The sequence below is a fragment of the Magnolia sinica genome, chromosome 19 (genome assembly GCF_029962835.1).
Source record: "Magnolia sinica isolate HGM2019 chromosome 19, MsV1, whole genome shotgun sequence".
NCBI lineage: Eukaryota > Viridiplantae > Streptophyta > Magnoliopsida > Magnoliales > Magnoliaceae > Magnolia > Magnolia sinica.
Genome location: NC_080591.1, coordinates 7,213,695 through 7,231,792, shown reverse-complemented (window position 1 = coordinate 7,231,792; position 18,098 = coordinate 7,213,695). Strand labels below are relative to the sequence as shown.

The following is an 18,098-nucleotide window of genomic DNA, read 5'->3' as shown; positions in this document are numbered from 1 at the left end:
CCATGCGCCATAAAGGGATCTGATGTTTCCCACATTTGACCCCATGCTAGAAAGTAAGGAAGTTGTTTGTCGACGCCGGAAAACAACATTGCACGTTGAAGCATAAGAGAAATACTGACCAGATCTTGTAGGTGAAAGGACAGTGAATAAACAGATGATTCACCGTCTCTTCATCGGCCATGCAGCAGACGCAAATATTGGTAATTGTCATACCCCACTTCCGCAGATGATCGACAATGAGAACCCTCTGTTTACCCACCAGACAGCCAAAAACTGCAATTTTGGGAGGGACAAGGTATTTCCATCCATGATAACGCAACAGACCAGCGAGAGGGGATGTTTTTTTCCAAGCAGAAACCCATAGAGGGATTTAACGGAGAACCTGCCTTGATTATCCGGACGCCAAAACAGACTATCAGGCACCTCCAACTCCAAATTAGGCGTTAGGCTGTGAATGCAATTGAGGAGGGTGGCAAGCTCGTCGATTTCCCGATCCCGAAGGTTCCTTCTACATTTGATGTTCCAAACAAGAGATCCTCCAACTGAAGAAATGCAACCGGCGACCTTGCTAAGAGGGAATTTGGCGATGCGAAATATATTTGGGAAGGTTGTGCCAAGCGTATCAGTCCCCAACCAAGGATCCAGCCAAAATCGAATACAGGAGCCGTTTCCGGTCACCATCGAGATACCACTAAGGACTTCTGACTTGGTTAGGAGGATGTCCCTCCATATTGCCGACATCTTGTGATTTCGGCTGCTATTGGTCCACCAACCCCCATCAGACCTACCGCATTTGCTCTTTATTAGGTCGTTCCATAAGGAACCATCTTCATTCCCGAGTCTCCACAACCACTTACCAAGAAGGGCCCGATTCATAAGTTTTAGATCCTTGATACCTGCCCAACCATCTTGTGTCGGGCTGCATACAACCTTCCAATTGACCAAATTAAAATTTTCCTTTTCAGTCTTTCCTTGCTAGAGAAAATCTCTTCTTAGCTTATCCAGGGCATTCACTACCGACACCAGGCACTTAAACAACGACATATAGTAAATCGGCAGGTTTGATAGCGCTGAGTTTATGAGGGTTATCCAACCCCCCAATGATAGGTACCTGCTCTTCCAGCTGGCTAGAAAGGAGCTGACTCTGTCGATGATCTTGTCCCAAGATTTCTTTGGCAGCTTCCCGACACACAAAGGGAGGCCCATGAAAGTAGGGAGGGAGTCGATCGCACAGCAGAAGAAATCAACGTGCTTCTTAACTTCTGCTTCCTCCATATTCACCCCCATCATTGTGGACTTGGACATGTTTACCCGCAGCCCCAAGACAACTTCAAAACAGCGAATGATAGTGTGTAAGTTGCTAACTTTAGCTTGCTCGGCATCGCTGAAGAGGAAAATGTCATCGGCGAACTATATGTGAGATATTGAAGTGGGCATCCCCTGCACTTTGAAACCTCTGATAATGCCAGCTTCTTGGCCCCTACTAAGCATGCAGGACAGGGCCTTGCCCACTATCAGGAACAGAAATGGGGAGAGCGGGTCGCCTTGACGAAGGCCCTTAGAGCTAGAGAAGAACCCTTTAGGCGATCCGTTGACGAGGACAGAGAAGACTGCCGAACCCACACATTCTTTGATCCAGTTGCACCACCTCTCACCGAAGCCCATCCTGTGTAGCATGTACGAGAGAAAATCCCAGTCGACATGGTCGTACGCCTTCTGGATGTCCAACTTGCATATGAGGCCCTTGCTTTTGGATATGAATCTGGAGTGCAGACATTCATTGGCTATAAGGGCACAATCGGTGATCTGCCAGCCAAGAATGAAGGCGCTTTGATGATGAGAGATAACAGAGCCAATGACCCCGACCAGACAAGAAGCCAAAACCTTAGCTAAAATCTTGTATGGACCCCCGATCAAACTAATCGGTCTGCAATCAGTCAACACATTGGCGCCCTGACACTTGGGAATGAGGGCTATGAAAGAGGCCCCAATCCCTCTTGACAGCCTGCCTCTCGAGTAGAACTCAAAGAAAAAGTCCATTACATCTCCTTTTATAAGCTCCCAGAAACGTTGAAAGAACCTAATTGGGAAGCCATCAGGGCCTGGAGACTTATCCCCTACTAGATCGTCAATAGCCTTCTTCACCTGGATAATGAAGAATGGAGCTTCCGGAGATGCAACTTCTTCTTCGGGAATTTTGTCGAAATGAATATTGTCGAGGTTGGGTCTGTTCCACCCTTCTTTCCTCAAGATATTCCTGTAGAACCGAACGACTTCTTCTGATATGCGATCCTTATCGTCCATATGAGAGCCCTCTATCATTAGGCTGGTTACCGCATTCGCTCTATGTCTTTCACTAGCCATGCAATGAAAGACCTTGGCGTTTTTGCCACCTTCACGGATCCACTTATATCTGGATTTCTGCCGCCAAGAAATTTCTTCCTCCTTTAGCCTAGCAGGGAGAGATTGGATCAACTGAATCCTCCTTAGAAAGGACTGGGGAGGATTTTGACCAGCCTCAACATCCTAGTCAATCTTCTCCAAATCAGCGATGATACCCGCATGCTTAGCTGCCCTTTTTCTCGCCTCAGCCTCCTTCCAATCCTTCAATTTGCATTTCAACATATGCAGCTTGCTGCTTAACTTAAATCCAGCGTAACCGGAACTCGAGGATCCTTCCCACCAGTCTTGTATCATCTAACGAAAACCATCTAGCTGCAGCTAGGCGATCTCAAATTTGAATGGCTTGGGTCCCCAGTTGCGATCATCAACTACCAGAAGAATTGGGGTGTGATCCGACGCGGTTCTAGGGGGAGCCAATTGCATGACTTAGGGAAAATGTTCCAGCCACTCGAATGGAACCAGGAAATGGTCGATCCTGGTTAGGGTGGGGCTCGCTCTATTATCGGTCCAGGTGAATTTGGCACCCAGCAAGGGGAGATCAACTAGAGCTTCATCTTCAATCCATTGAGAGAACCAGCGCATACCCGTCGAAACTCTGCTACCCCTTGATTTTTCTTCGACCCTTCTGGTTATGTTGAAGACGCCCCCGATGCACCAAGGGCCTCTGAATTTCACTCTGGCAGCATGCAACTCCTCCCAGAAAGCCTCCCTTAGAGATTCCTGATTTGGGCCATAGACAGAAGAGATTAGGCATGAAAAATCAGAAGAATTATCTTTTAGGATCCGATAGGGAGAAGGGTCCGCTCCAGCTATCGATCAACTTCCAGAAGGATGCCTTCTATGCCACCATGATCCCACTTGAGGAACCAACCGTGTCCCGGGTAACCCATTGCACCTTGGATTGATTCCAAATAGATCCTAACAATCTGTCACTGAAGCGCTGGACTTTGGTTTCTTGAAAGCAAATCACATCTACTTTGCTTCTACTGCAGATGTCCTTTATTAGTCTTCGTTTACGTCTGGACCCCACTCCTCTTATGTTCCACGATAGGATTTTCATTTGGGAACCGAGCTGCCCCGAACTGAGATTGCCTGAGAAGGAGCATTGGGATGATTGGGAATGGGAGGGTTGAGAATCAGGCTTTGAAGCTCCCTGTTACTGTGCGATCTAGTTGGGGCTTTCCTCGGGGATCTGCTAAGATCGAGCGGCCGGCCACGCTCCTCAATACAGTGGAAGAGGGAGAAGAAATCTTCCGGATGATCCCCAAATGACACTCCGATAACACGTCCGACGAGGCCCATCGCGTCCCTTATCCATTTCTTTCTCTGAATGGTATAGATCAGTTTGGTTCTCTCCTCCTCGGATCCCTTCAAGAGTAGAATGTCGGGGGGTTTCTCCACCACGCTACTGTCTTCCCTGATTTGCAGAGGTTCAGCCTCTAGAACGACGTCTTCACTGTCTTCCCTAAACATCTCAATCAGTGCTTGCCCAGGAAAAAGGTCGAGGGCAACTGTAGATACAGGAGAGGGTGCGGCAGATGGGGACGCTTGATCTAAGCATCCAGGCATGAGCTCTGCTTCCAGGCCCGAGAGGGCTTCCTCACTGCGAGGGGTGGAAGGTTCCCCTGGAGAAGAGAAGAGGTAGGGAGGAAAGTGGGTCGAGTCCGTAGGACCACTTGGACCGTTGCTAGGAAGAGAGGGAGGTCTTGGCTGCATACAATCGCAGGCACGTGGAGGTTGGGCTAGCACTAGGTAAGTCGGATCGTCCTAAAGAAGAGCCTTCTGCTTTGGGAAAGCTTCCGATGCTGAGGTTCGGATTCTAACCTCACTAACGAGATCGAACAACCGGCCCAGGCTGCCATTTGTAGCGTCGGGGAGATGATCGGAACACGCGTCACACTCAGAGACAACTCTCTGATGCGAGGAGCACGCGTCGTGCTTAGCCGCATCCCGCGAGGGGACATCGTTTCGAGAGAGAGGACACGCATCACCAAGAGACGGATGCGTGGGAGAAAAAGTGTCCACGTCTGGCCCAAACATCGAACGCGTGGCGTCGGATTTAAAGAGAACGAGACGTGTCCTCGGTTGCCGTCTCGCGGTGGCGTGCGGCGCACGCCATACCCCTTTTGATGAAAACTCTGCTCAGGCCAGTCGACTAGAGACAGGTAGCTGCAACCGGGATAGGTGCTCTGCGGGGCACGAGAGGGACTACACCAGCAGCAACATTTGGTGCTCCACAAGGCACTGGAGGGGGAACTCCTCCATCCACCGGTCCGGTTACCCCTTTTGATGAAAACTCTGCTCAGGCCAGTCGACTAGAGACAGGTAGCTGCGACCGGGATAGGTGCTCCGCGGGGCACGAGAGGGACTACACCAGCAGCAACATTTGGTGCTCCGCAAGGCACTGGAGGGGGAACTCCTCCATCCACCGGTCCGGCAGGGAGATGATTTTTCTCCAAAGCTACAGTTGTCTGCACAAGCTGTCGGAACCTCCAGATCTCACCCCATCGAGGTATAGTCGACGAATCTTCCCTTTGGACTGGTAGAAGGAAATCTCTGCCCGCTGCCCTGACCTGAATATGAGAAGGAATAGGGTCTCCCTTCTTCCTCCTGATTCTGGCCCTAATGACCCCCATTTCTTCACCTTTAAGCGTTTTAATGTCGATTTCGATCAAAGTTCCAAGGCGTGAGGCTGCCATGTTGAAGAAGTCAGTGTACCAAAACTCCAAGGGAACAAACCAGATCAATACCCAGGTCTCTTCCATCCCGAAGCATGAAAATTCGTCCCACTTCATCATCTTAGCAACCGGGCCATTTTTGTGTATGGCTCCCGCCACTATAAGCATGTCCGGGTTTACTTTAGGGCGGACATCGATCCACAGTTCGTTGAAACCAATGGGCTTGATGTTGTTTAGTTCTGGCGGGTAGCGACAGCTTTCATCCAGCCACTGCTTGACTGCTTCTATGGTAGCGTCGGGTTTTGTTATCGCCATTAGCGACCTTCTAAGATAGCTACTGTATGTAGCCTGATTATCTTCATTGATGGATATCCAGGGTTCTCTTGCGTCTGATTCCCTAACAGCTTTGTCACCCTTCTCGGGCAACTTCTCTGTTTCTGGTATTCCTTCCTACTGCTTCGAGCTGGAGTTTGGGTCTCTTGGATTGAGAAGGACCTCCTTAAAAGATGCACCGGCAGAGGAGGATGCGATGGGTTTGTCCCTGCGAACGTGAGTTGTGCTCTTGGTCTGGGGGATCCTTTCTGTCCTGGAACTAAGAATCCTCCCATCTTTGTTCCTTCTGTTGAGCTCAGGGCCAAATCTGGCCCGTTGGACCAGGAGTTTCTACCCCCCGAACCCTTCCCCATAGAGCATCTCCACCGCCCTGCTCAGTTCCTCCTCCAAGCTCATACGGATTAGGGCAAAGCCTCTGAGAGATCCGTCATCCCTGTTTTTGGGGAGGATGATGTCCATCACCGCTCCTGCTCTCCCGAAGATTGGCGCAAAGTTTATAGGCAACCATCCTGCCGGGAAGCCTTTAACGAATAGGGTTGGGAGGTTCGAAGTGTTAGACCTAGGTAGGTGGGTGTGTCTTCTATTTCTGTGTTTCCTGGATACTTGTCTCCATAGGGTTGAGCTATCCCTTTCAACTAAGGACCCCAGGGGGTTGGACGTTTCTTCTTCGCGATTTCCTCTCTCTGTGGAACCCGCTACCTCCGTGTACTGGGGCGGAGCCTATGAGGATTGCAATACTTCCTTATCCGGCCCTACGTCACTAGACGTCTCCATCTCCGTCGTCGGCATTCTTCTGACTATCTTCCTCTTCTTCTTCTTCTTCGCATGTAAATGTCGATGCATGATAGTTTTCAATAAATTGCTATTTATAAAGCTCCCAAAGAATAATCCTAGATTTCAGGTTTCTTAGAATTTCATGTTTTCAATGATATCCAACGAATTCAGTCCATTCAGACAAACACCGAATTGGCCAAGCCAAATTGTCTCTCCCAATCCCCTCTCGGTGATCTCTGAGTTGAAAGAAAAATTTTGAATGTTGCCTTTCACACACAAGTTGTGCTTACTTTCCTAAATTTTCATGATGCGGAAGTAACCCGGAAATTGCAACAATGTTCCTCCCAAGTCCAACGTAAAAGCAACATAGCTATTGAAACCTCCCTGGGGCTCACCATGATGTTTTTTTTTTTTTTTTTTGAAAAGTCACATATTATATTATAATAAAGAAGGAAGGGAACAACAAAAGAAGAAAGCCTGCACCACCAAGGGAGCTACACAGGCTACTAAGACCCTAAAAACAGCAAATTATAGCCCTTTAAATTTTCTGCGTTAAAAGCCCATTCAGCGACTAGAAATCTAGCTCTGAAAGCGACAAAATCAGCTGATTTGGATATCCCGTTGAAACACCTGTCATTTCTTTTCTCCCAAACAGCCCACCAGACAGCGAGAATCGCCATTCTCCAAAGAGAACTTCTTCTTGTCAAAAGAAATGTCATGCCAAGCCTTAAGAAAAGTACCAGTCGAGACAGGGGCTGTCCAGTTCATTTCAAAGCGAGAAAGGATATCTTTCCAGATGTGACTAATGAAGGAACACTGAATAAATAGGTGATTCGCCGTTTCCTCATTAGACATACAATAAAGTCATACGTTAGGGAGGATCATCCCTCTTTTTCTCAAGTTATCAATCGTGAGGACTCTATTCTTGCCCACTAACCAAGAAAACCCTATATCTTTGGAGGAGCTTTGTACTTCCACATCTTATTGGTGTAGGTCTCTTCTTTGTTATCCACCCCTTTATCGATACACCTGTAGAACGATTTTACAGAGAACTTTTCTGATTTGTGATTGATCCAAACTAACTTGTCTTCATTTTCCTAATCTATCTTGACATTTTGAATACAATTTAAAAGTGCCACATAGTCTTCAACCTCGTTGTCCTTTTGCACTTCACATTCCAAACTACCACTCCCCCAGTTAGAGAATAACTGGCTGCTACTGAAGTTTCCTGATTAGTTGCCGTGCGAAAGATGCGTGGAAACTTTTCTTTTAACATTCCGTCTCCTACCCAAGAGTCACACCAGAAACTGATCCTATCTCCTCTCCCTATTGAGAAGCCGAGATGTTTAGAGACTTCCACCTGAGTAGATAAGATCCCTTTCCACACCGCTGAAGATCTGTGCAAGGATGAAGGGTTAGTCCACCAGCCCCCATTAGAAGAGCCACACTTAAGCTTTATTAGGGAGTTCCACAAATTACCATCTTCAGATCCCAACCTCCAAATCCACTTTCCTAGGAGGGCCCTATTCATTGTTTTAAGATCTTTTATTCCGGCCCCTCCATCTTGGATATGCTTACACACCTCTTTCCAGTTCAGGAGATGAAACTTCTTTTTATCTTCCTTACCGTGCCATAAGAAATTTCTCCTTAGCTTCTCCAATTTCTGCAAGATTACACACAGGCATGAAAACAAAGACATAAAGTACAAAGCTTTATTAGGGGCTTGCTATGATGTTTATATGCCATCCAACCCGTTCATAAGGTGATTCTCTTAGGATGAAGGGAAGATACCTTATCCAAAACTTTTGCAGGCCCCAAAAAGGTTTTAATGGTGGTGTTCAATCCCCACAAATTTAGTAGTTGGCTAGATCACCTGAAGTTGGGAATGATTCGGCCCATCCAAGTAAATGGGGTTCGTACTCAATGATCAGAAGTATTTACCCAATAGGACACACCATTGGTGGCCCACACTCAAAGCATCGTACAAGTTGGACGATCTTGCCATCCATCATAAACTGTATTTGCTTGAAGAATGTCAAACCAATGTTTTTTTTTTTTTTTAATTTTGTTTTTTTAATTACTAGGGGGGTGGCCATTGGACTACCATCATGAGGTTCACAAGCAGCAAATTGCAGATGTGGCTTATGTGCAAATCAAATTAAGCTGTCCAAGTTGTGGGCCCCTCCGTACAGAGATTTATAGTCCAGAAATCTCATTAGTTCTGTGAGACCCATCGGAATATTTGTGTAGCATCCACTCTTAGGATGAGTAATGCAGGAGCATTTTCACACTGAGCTTGAGTGGGGTGGCTTGTGGGATGCGAGGGTACACTCAAGGTGGGCAGCCTGCAGAACCCAAGTGATTTGGGGCCCGTGTGATGCGGTGGCTCGTGTGACGCGAAACCCATGTGATTTGGGGCCCACGAGAGGGGGGGTTCGGTCGAGAATCTAACCCATGGATGTGGGGCCTAGGCTATGAGATAAAGAGATTAATTCACCATGCTTTATCAGTTCGAGCTTTTAGAGCAAGTGGTTAGTTGTCCTGCATCAAAGTGATATCAGAGCGGGAGGTCTAGTGTTCAAGACTCCTCACCGAGGGTGATTAATACAGGGGCATTTTTACACCAGACTCGAGTGGGGTGGCCTCTAAGATGCGGGGGCACACTCGGGGTAGGCAGCCCGCGGAACCCATGTGATTTGGGGACCGTGTGAGGCGGGTGGCTGGTATGAATCATACTAGTTGGATGATCCCACCATCCATCATAAACCATATTTGCTTGAAGAATGTGAACTAATGGTTCATTTTATTATTATTATTATTATTATTATTATTATTATTATTATTATTATTTATTTATTTATTTATTTTTGTGGGGGGATATTCCCAAGGAAGTTTACCTAGATTGTGTGTCACGTTGGTATGTGGTATAGGAAGGGGTACACGGCACACTACTTCCTCCAATATGTGGTACGTTGGGGGTAGGATCATGTGTATCACTCCAATACATACATTGTGTATCCAATATAGTTTTATATATGAAATGATGAATGTTAACCACGCAGGCTTAGTTCTATAATACAAATTAAAAAGTGTATATATATATATATATATATATATATATATATATATATATATATATATATATATATATATATATTTGAAAGATAGTATAAATCTCTATATTGCAAACATAAATTTGTAGTAACTTAATCAGTAGCATTAATAAAGAGCCATAATTTTGGGTCACTAAACATAGTGATGTGGATCACAAATGACCCATAATCTGGAACAATCAATCTAGAATGGAAAACGTGGGGGTTTTGTGTTTTAGATAACATTGTTCCCAAGTATAGATACGGTATTGAGTACAACAAGGATCAGCCTCGGCAAATCTGCAATATCCAAATTCTCCAGGTAAGGTTCTAGGTTGGTTGCTACTCATAAGTATAATCATGTTAAACTACTTATCGAACAATATCATGAGTTGAATTTGTTGTAACCAACAAGTTTAGTGTTCAAAACCCAGTGGTTATAGATTTCAATTCTTTGTGAAGGAGGATGCCTTATGCTCACCCTAACCCCAGGGCCCAACCAAGATACTCCATTGTTTTGAAGGATCCAAGTATCATAGCAAAATTTGTTAAAAGATAGATTCATCTGAGCCGTATCTCAAACATATCCCTCATTCTAATCAAAGCATGAAAAAACAGAAACTAAATTTCTCTAACAGATCTGTAACCTTGTGTCCTTCCGTACATAAACACGACTCGAACAAGGCGTGTTTGGGCACATGACTGAATAGAATTGATATTATTAGATTCATAAATTGGAGATAACCAAATCATAACTTGTTTAGTTCACATTGGCCGTCCGGAATAGGTATATGAATACTAGAAACATCATTGATGTTCCCATTCCCTCCCAATCAAAATGGATGACTGCAATTCAATTCACTCACACAACAAAATGCGGTTCTTGTGGACGGTAAGAAATTGCAATTGAATCAACCGACAGAATACACCAACCAATAATTGATCTTCGAGTTTCAACATGAAAAGGAAAATTCTGAATAAAACTGCTCTGATGGAGATGGAGAGTGAATGACGGAGACAGAGACGAAGCGCGGATGATGGAGACGGAGCGCGAATGACGGAGAAGATGACAGATTCAGGCGAAGAAATTGGGGGTGCGAGAAGAGCAGGAGAAATCTGCTCTGATGATCTGACCCGGGGGAAGCTTTCCGATAATAAGGAAAAATGGAGATTGGACGTTGATTCCTGTGAGGCAGACGCGGGTTTCTCATTCAAGTAGGGGAAAAGATGTGGCAAGCTACCCGACGCTCTTTGTTAAAGGTTTTCCTGGAGGCTGGCTACCCATCAACTTCTCCAGAGTCTTGGAGTAGTGATGGATGTAGTGTTACCTAGAAACAAGGAGACGGGATCTATTCGGGGTTTTGCGTTGGTTAGGATGAGCTCGGAAAAGGAGTTATTTCAGGCAATTCAAAGCCTTCATGGCGAAAGCTTCAGGGGGCAAAAAGTGTTGGTCCAGCGGGCGAGATTCGGCCCGGAACTCAAACGCAAACATATCGGTGCTTCAAATCCAAAATCGAAACCGATTCAAGCTGCGCAGAGCTTCCCTTCATCGAAATATCAGTCAGGAACATCCTCCTTTAAAGAGGTGTTACTCAGATCATTAGGGGTATCTAATCCTGATAGGGCAGCTACTCGCAAGGTTGAAAATGGTATAACGAAGGAGAGAGGAAGTAAAGAGGCGCAATCAATACAGGTGGATGATGTATCAATCCAGATTAACCAGGACTCCTACAACAACTCCAAGGAGTTACGAGATTCGGTGGTGGTCATGACCAAAGAGGGAGCTTCCATATCTTCAGTAATGATTGCTCCTGGATGAAGACATCGGAGAGATGACAGCGAAATTTCCAATATGGAAGCTCCCTCTTTGGTCTCCCTCTTTGGTGATCATGACCAAAGAGGGAGCTTCCATATCTTGGTGGTTAGAGGACATCGGAGGGATGACAGCGAAATCTTATTCCATTAGACCAATTGGTTTTAACGAGCTCTGGATGAAGATGCCTCCCGATTTCAACACAGATTTCCTGATGATGATAGGGGTGCTACACACCGATGGCCCGGTCTAAAAAATCCTGAGATGGGAGGAATTTTCGGCTTTCGGATACGAAGAGATCTGGGTTTTGATTTGGTCGATCCAATTAGAAATGTGGAATGAAGATTTCTTCCACATCCTGTTATCTCGTTTGGGAGATCTCATCGAGATAGATCCCAAAACAAACTCAGGCGAAGAGCTGGGGGTCATCAGAGCTCGGATTAGGAGAAAGAAAGGGACGCCGCTACCGCCATACATCAAGATATCTGTGGAGGAGAGGCATTTGATCCTTCTGATTCAACCGGAGGAAAAAAACGTTCCCATCCCTAGATGAGGCGACCTTTAGAGCTCCAGAGAGAAGAATTCATCTAGTTCGGGAGCTCGGCAACAGAAGGCTATGGAAGAAGGCAAACATCCTCGGAATTCCACAGGACCACCTTACAACCGAGAGGTATCGCTCCTATACTCCACCAGTCTACCGAATTCTCCATCTCGCATGCGTAGTTATCGTAGCCCCACTCACGGACACGTGGCGACGATCGAGAGTGAGGAGCAGAATCAGGATCAGTCACTTCTTGACACGCGTCCAGTGGACGAAGCTGGTACTCCGCCCTTGTATCAGAAAAGGATGATGAGTAAATGCCCTCGAGAACGCTGCGCTTCCTTTGATCGTGATGCTACATGTGGCAGCCCAAGTAGAGACGTTGGCGATGATCGGGAGATGCCACATAGCCTTCTCCGGCGCGATGTTGCTTCCAAGACACATTGCTCCCTCGGACGCTACGCTGGCAATGCCCAAGAGGCTCGGACTAACTCCTTCAGTCTCGGATACAGCTTAGGGTGTAATGATGGCGACCAGCGACAGGGTCGGGCTAACAAGGCGTGTCTCGGACCTTATCTTGAGAACTTTTCGGATGGCTCGTATTCAACGCTTTCTAAGGCATTAAATCTCAGCTTTTCTTTACGAGCAGACCCTCTGTCCGAACTTCTTTTGATGCCCAAGGAAACTACGTCGGCTTCATCGGACCGTTCTTCGTCTTTGAAAGTTCCTACGGAGAGAGAGGATCTCATAGAACCGAACATGGAATATATTTCGCATTCTTCGGAATGGGGAGACTCCTCATATGCTGGCTCTCTCCCTTCTTCTCACTGTTCGGACGAGGCTCGAGATCAGGCCATTGTCTCCCTATTTCAAGAGGATGTTGGGAATGGTACCCTTGAAGACAAGTCTCAGGGAATCCTTGAAGCGGAGCCTCTACAAATGCGGGTGGGGTCTGTAACAGTTAATATGGGGTCAAAGCTGGCAGCTGAAGATTAGAAAGCTCAACTTGCCAATTGCGTACAGAAGAAACGATGGATAAGGGATGCTCTTGGACATTGGAAGGTCGTTCGGCCTTTCTTAGGAGACAACCCGAAAGACTTCATAGCCTTATTCCAGTGCATCGAGGCGCGTGGTTGGCCCCTTTCAACGTCAATATCTCCGAGAAAATTCCACACCAGGACGAGCTATAATAGGGAACTTCACAGTCTCTTATCCAGCCCAAATTCAATTATCGATAGCGAAAAGGGGAAGGCCAAAGGAGGCCGAAGGGGTAGATCAGTCTCCTAATGATTATTCTTCATGGAATATTAGAGGGGTGGGATCCAAGCAGAAGAGAAGCCTGATTAAAGACATTTGTGCCAGAAGCAAAGCGGACATTATTTGTCTGCAGGAAACCAAAGTTCAGTCCTTCAGCGATAATCTCCTCAGATCTCTGTGGAAGGTGAAAGATGGATCTTTGGAGGCTTTGAATGCTAAACGTAGTGCGGGAGGTGTGCTATTGGCGTGGAACTCAGCAGTCTGGTCCCTGGATCAGAGTTGGGTAGGAGAATTTTCGATGTCGGCTATTCTCAAAGAGGTTAGCTCTAATCGCTGCTTCCTTATCACTTATGTGTATGGCCCTAATCATGCAGATAGAAGGGAAGCTTTCTGGGAGGAGCTGAATGGTGCAAGGCAGAAATTTAATGGGTCGTGGTGCATAGGCAGAGACTTCAACATTACTCGTAACTCGGAGGAGAAATCAAATGGGGGCAGGGTGAAAGCGAGTATGCGATCCTTTTCGCAATGGATAGACGCTCAGGCGCTGATTGACCTTCCTCTGTTGGGAGCAAGATTTACATAGTCGAATGGTAGAGCTAGCCCAATTCTTGCGAGATTGGACAGATTCCTTGTTTCAACGGAATGGATCGAAGCCCTCCCTCACACTACTCAATCTTCTCTTCCAAGACCCACATCCGATCACTAGCCGATTAAACTTTCCATGTCAAAAGAAAACCGGGGTCCTAAACCATTCATGTTTGAGATCTCCTGGCTGAAGATTGAAGGGTTTCAGCAACTGATAAAAGGTTGGTGGGCAGGGTTTGAAGTTGAAGGTTTTGCTGGTTTCAGAATTTTCAAGAAGTTAAAACTCCTCAAAGACAAGATTAAAGAGTGGAAGTCCACTCATCTTCATGCTAGAGACCGGGAAACGGAAACCATGCTAGCAGAATTGCAGGCGTTCAATTCTACTTCTAAAGCTGCTCCTATGACTGCTGAATCATGGAACAAAAGGGCTCAATTAATTCACAATTACTCATCGAGGGTGAGCGAAGACAAGATATCGTGAAGGCAAAAATCACGGTATAGATGGATTTTAGAAGGGGATAAAAAATAAAAATAAAAATAAAAAGAACACACTTCATGGCCAGTGCGCGTGTAAGAGTTAATAGGATTAGTTGTTTACAGATCAATGGTGCTCGAACTGAGGACCAACAGCGCATATCTGAAGAGGTTATTAGATACTTCAGCAACTTATTTTGCAAAGAAGGATGGCACAGACCTAAGCTTGATCTCATCCCCTTTGATCAAATCTCAACAGAAGAAGCGCACTCTTTGGAAGCCAAGTTCTCTGCTGAGGAAGTTCTCGAAGCAGTGAACGCCATGGAAGGAGACAAAGCTCCTGGTCCTGATGGGTTCCCAGTTGCATTTTTTCAGTTCTTTTGGGATTCAGTGCAAGGAGATGTTATGGATTTCAGCTCAGAATTTTATGAAAGGGGTCAGCTCTCCAAGGCACTCGAAACTTCCTTCATTGCCCTCATTCCAAAAATTCCGGGTGTTGTTTCTCTGAAGGACTTTAGGCCAATAAGCCTTCTAGGTAGCCCGTACAGGATTCTGGCTAAAGTTCTAGCGTCAAGGTTGAAAAAGGTTGTGGGCAAGATCATATCTAACAATCAAAGTGCATTTATTTCAGGAAGACAGATAATCAATAGTGTGTTGATAGCTAATAAATGCCTTCATTCCATTCAAAAATTGGGCTCCAAATCTCTGTTATGTAAGTTAGATCTTGAAAAGGCCTATGACCACGTCGATTGGGACTCTCTTTAATACATGCTTCAAAGGATGGGCTTTGGGGCTAAATGGCGACACTGGATTAAGGAATGTAGCTCAGCCATGTTCTCAATCATTCTCAATGGCTCCCCCAAAAGATTTTTTGGAAGCTTCAGGGGCCTATGCCAAGGGGATCCTCTATCTCCCTTCCTTTTCCTAATTGTGGGGGAGGCCCTTTCCAGAATGTTGAAAAGAGGCCAAGAAGTAAGAATCATAGGGGGGGTGCTTAATCAAAGGGATGGATACTCCAATTTCTCACATTCAATTTGCAGATGATACACTTCTCTTTTGCGAAGCCAACCAGGAAAAAATCAGTAACTTGCGCACGATCATTCGATGCTTCGAGGCGGTGTCAGGTCTCAAAGTTAATCTCTCCAAGTCCAAGATGTTCGGTGTAAATATGGAAGAAGCAGAGACTTCTCTTTTTGCGGATCCCTTTGATTGCCCGATGGGAATTCTTCCAACCACCTTTGTTGGCCTTCCTTTATGTTTAGGAAAGCCTCCAAAGTTTTTGTGGGATAAAGTCATTGACAAATTTAAGCATTTTCTTGCTAGATGGAAATGCAAGTATTTATCAATGGGGGGGCGCCTCACCACGATCAAAGTGGTCCTCTCAAACCTGCCCTTATACTTCACGTCTTTGTTCAAATGCCCGAATGCGATCTTGGGCAAGCTTGAAAAACTTACACGGGACTTTCTTAGGCATGGCAAGGAAGATAGGAAGAAATTTCATTTGGTGAACTGGAAGACGGTATGTCAGAATATTCATAAGGGTGGTGCAGGTGTTAGAGATCTCAGGAGCATGAACCAGGCTCTTTTAGGCAAGTGGATTTGGAGGCTTGGTACTGAATCAGGAACTCTCTGGAATTGTTTGATAAAGAGTAAATATGGTCAATCAAAAGGTGGGTGGTGGTCAAGAGAAAGCACAACTTATAGAGCTTCGACCCTATGGAAAGATGTCTTAGGCATGAAGGAGGAGATTCATAAAGACATTCGGTTCTCCATTGGTAAAGGAGACAAAATTCTGCTTTGGAAGACATATGGATAGGTGATCAAGCTCTCAAACATGCTTTTGCTAACATTTATTGCCTAGCCCCAAACAGGTCCATATCGGTGGCTGACAGCTATTATATTCAAGGAAATGATATTGTTTGGAACCCGCCCATAAGAAGAAATCTCCAAGATTGGGAGATCGAAGAGTATGCGACCCTCCTTTCGTGCATTAGCTCTGGCAAACCAAATCAGACAGACATGGACAAGCTGGTGTGGATTCCAGATAAATCGGGCTCTTTCTCGGTCAAATCCCTATACAACTTCACCACCAGGCTCCCACAGGTTTTAGAAGTGCTGACAGATAAAATGTGGAAATACAAGCTCCCCCTGAAAATTGCGATATTTGTGTGGTTGGTAGGCAAGAGTAAAGTTTTGATGGTGGATAACTTGAGGAAAAAAGGTATGATTATTACCAATATTTGCCTATGTTGCATGGCGGATGCAGAATCAGTCGATCACCCGTTTATCCACTGTCCTTTTGTAGCTCAGATTTGGTCTTCTATTTTCTCCTGGTTTCATGTCTCCTGGGTTCTTCCAAATTTGACGGGGCGATTGCTAAAAGCCTGACATGGCGTCTCTTTTGGAAAGAAAAAAACTATAATTTGGAGAATCTCCCTTGCGGCAATTTGGTGGGCGGTGTGGGAAGAGAGGAATGGGAGATGCTTTAGAGGAGAATCAAAAGGGTTGGGTTCCATTGTGAAAAGGGTTCAGTTTTATATTTTTGAATGGGCCTCCAATGTAATCCCTCTAAAAGATTGTAATTTCCTTTTGTATGGAGCTAACTAACTCACTGCCTCAGCGGGTTGGTTCCTCCCCTGTTTCCTTTTCGCTTTAATGAAAGTCTCTGTTATCTCTCAAAAAAAAAATAATAATAATAATAATAATAATAAATAAATAATTCTGAATAACACAAACAAAAGGGTATTGTCTAAACTAAGTAATTTCCTCAAATACTTATGATCTCTCGAATTAAATGGGTATTGTCTAAACCACCACTCGAATTAAAACTTTCTCACAGACCAAGAAAAATCAAAGATACATCTAACCCGAAACTGGATCGAAGTGGGCGATTAGATCTATCTTCATAACCGTTCGATCGAGAATAGAAACACCCAAATAAATTTCCTTTAAATACCAAAATCAGCAAAATTAAAACTGAGAAACAACCACTTTTTGTTTAGAAAGCTGAGAAACAGCCACTTATTTTCCAAAATATAAAATGAAGTCTCAACTCTCGACAAAAATACAGCAAAGAATTTATGGGTTTTGATTGGAATTCAGCAATGAAAAGGACCCAAAAAGGATTAAATCAGATAACCCATCTTTTCTAATCTACCAAAAAAAAAAAAAAAATAGAAAGAGCAAGAAAGAGAATAGAAAGGCAAAAAGAAAAAGAAAAAGAAAAAGAAAAACTATGTTGAAGTAGACCCTGCATCTCTTCTAAAACACGATTTGTTTGAAAAGAAAAGCAGAATCTATTGCAGAAATTTTTAGATAGTGAAAAGGAAAGAAACAGAGGGTACCTGAATTTGGGAGAAATGCAGGAATTTCTCAGCCTTCATTCCTCAGAGAAAGGGGTATCGGGTCCTCCCCGCTGCATAAATACATTTACCACTTTTAAGTAGTCCGCGGGACTACTTGAAATTTTTAGCTGGTGGGCCCCACATGGACGGTCACGAAGTTCGGGCTGGTCGAGCAATCCTAACCATCCAATTATCTGGTGAGTCTTTGACCTTTTAAATTCAGACCTTCCAATTTGGTTGCTATGTTGTGGCTTGAGCCAAGGAAAAACGATGGCTTGAGAAGTGGACCACCGCAACACAGAATTCACCACCTGTGATCTGAACCGTTCAGCAAGTGGACCCAGTATTGATACTCTGGCTGAGTGTGATGGTTCACACTCATGCGCTCAGAAATTGTGAAATTAGCGTGCATAAAACTCAAATATTATCCAAAAAATTAATCACTTTTAATTCCCAAAGATGATAAGATTCCACTCTAATGTCTATTAAGGATTTTCTAAATAATTCCTTACGATCACCAGACCAAAGTGATTTTTGAGGCGGATGGACATTTAAACATGTGAGCCCACACAATGAAAATTTTAAATTAATGGTGAAACCATTGATACCGGCCATTTCCTTCACTTGCTATCTATGGAAGTCTGCTATCGCTTGTCTCAGCTTATATTTTTTAAAATCATCTAGCAATCGCAAGTGGGAAAGACATGATGGATGTTTATATCAATGATCCAAGTACTTCTAGCCTAAGTAATATAGGCTATTTATTTTCCTAAGATCAGGTGTTTTTTTGAGAGGGAAGGACGA

At 44.9% G+C, this 18,098-nt stretch overlaps 2 protein-coding genes across 2 annotated transcripts in view; one reads left to right on the top strand and one right to left on the bottom strand.

The window, feature by feature from the left end:
* The window catches only part of LOC131234398 (peptidyl-prolyl cis-trans isomerase CYP21-4), a 28,664-nt gene extending 11,214 nt beyond the window's left edge, over window positions 1-17,450 (bottom strand). The window contains exon 1 of the mRNA XM_058231246.1: window positions 17,295-17,450. The gene's annotated coding sequence lies outside the window, so the exon portion shown is untranslated. The remainder of the gene's footprint in view (window positions 1-17,294) is intronic.
* Window positions 10,593-11,099, top strand: LOC131235654 (uncharacterized). Its single transcript, XM_058232926.1, has one exon. The coding sequence runs from the start codon at window positions 10,593-10,595 to the stop codon at window positions 11,097-11,099; it is 507 nt and encodes a 168-aa protein (XP_058088909.1).
* Window positions 17,451-18,098: the final 648 nt, after the last annotated feature.

Bases quoted from the DNA above. Each gene is read 5' to 3' on its own strand.
- LOC131235654 (XM_058232926.1), top strand. From the start codon at position 10,593: ATGGATGTAGTGTTACCTAGAAACAAGGAGACGGGATCTATTCGGGGT.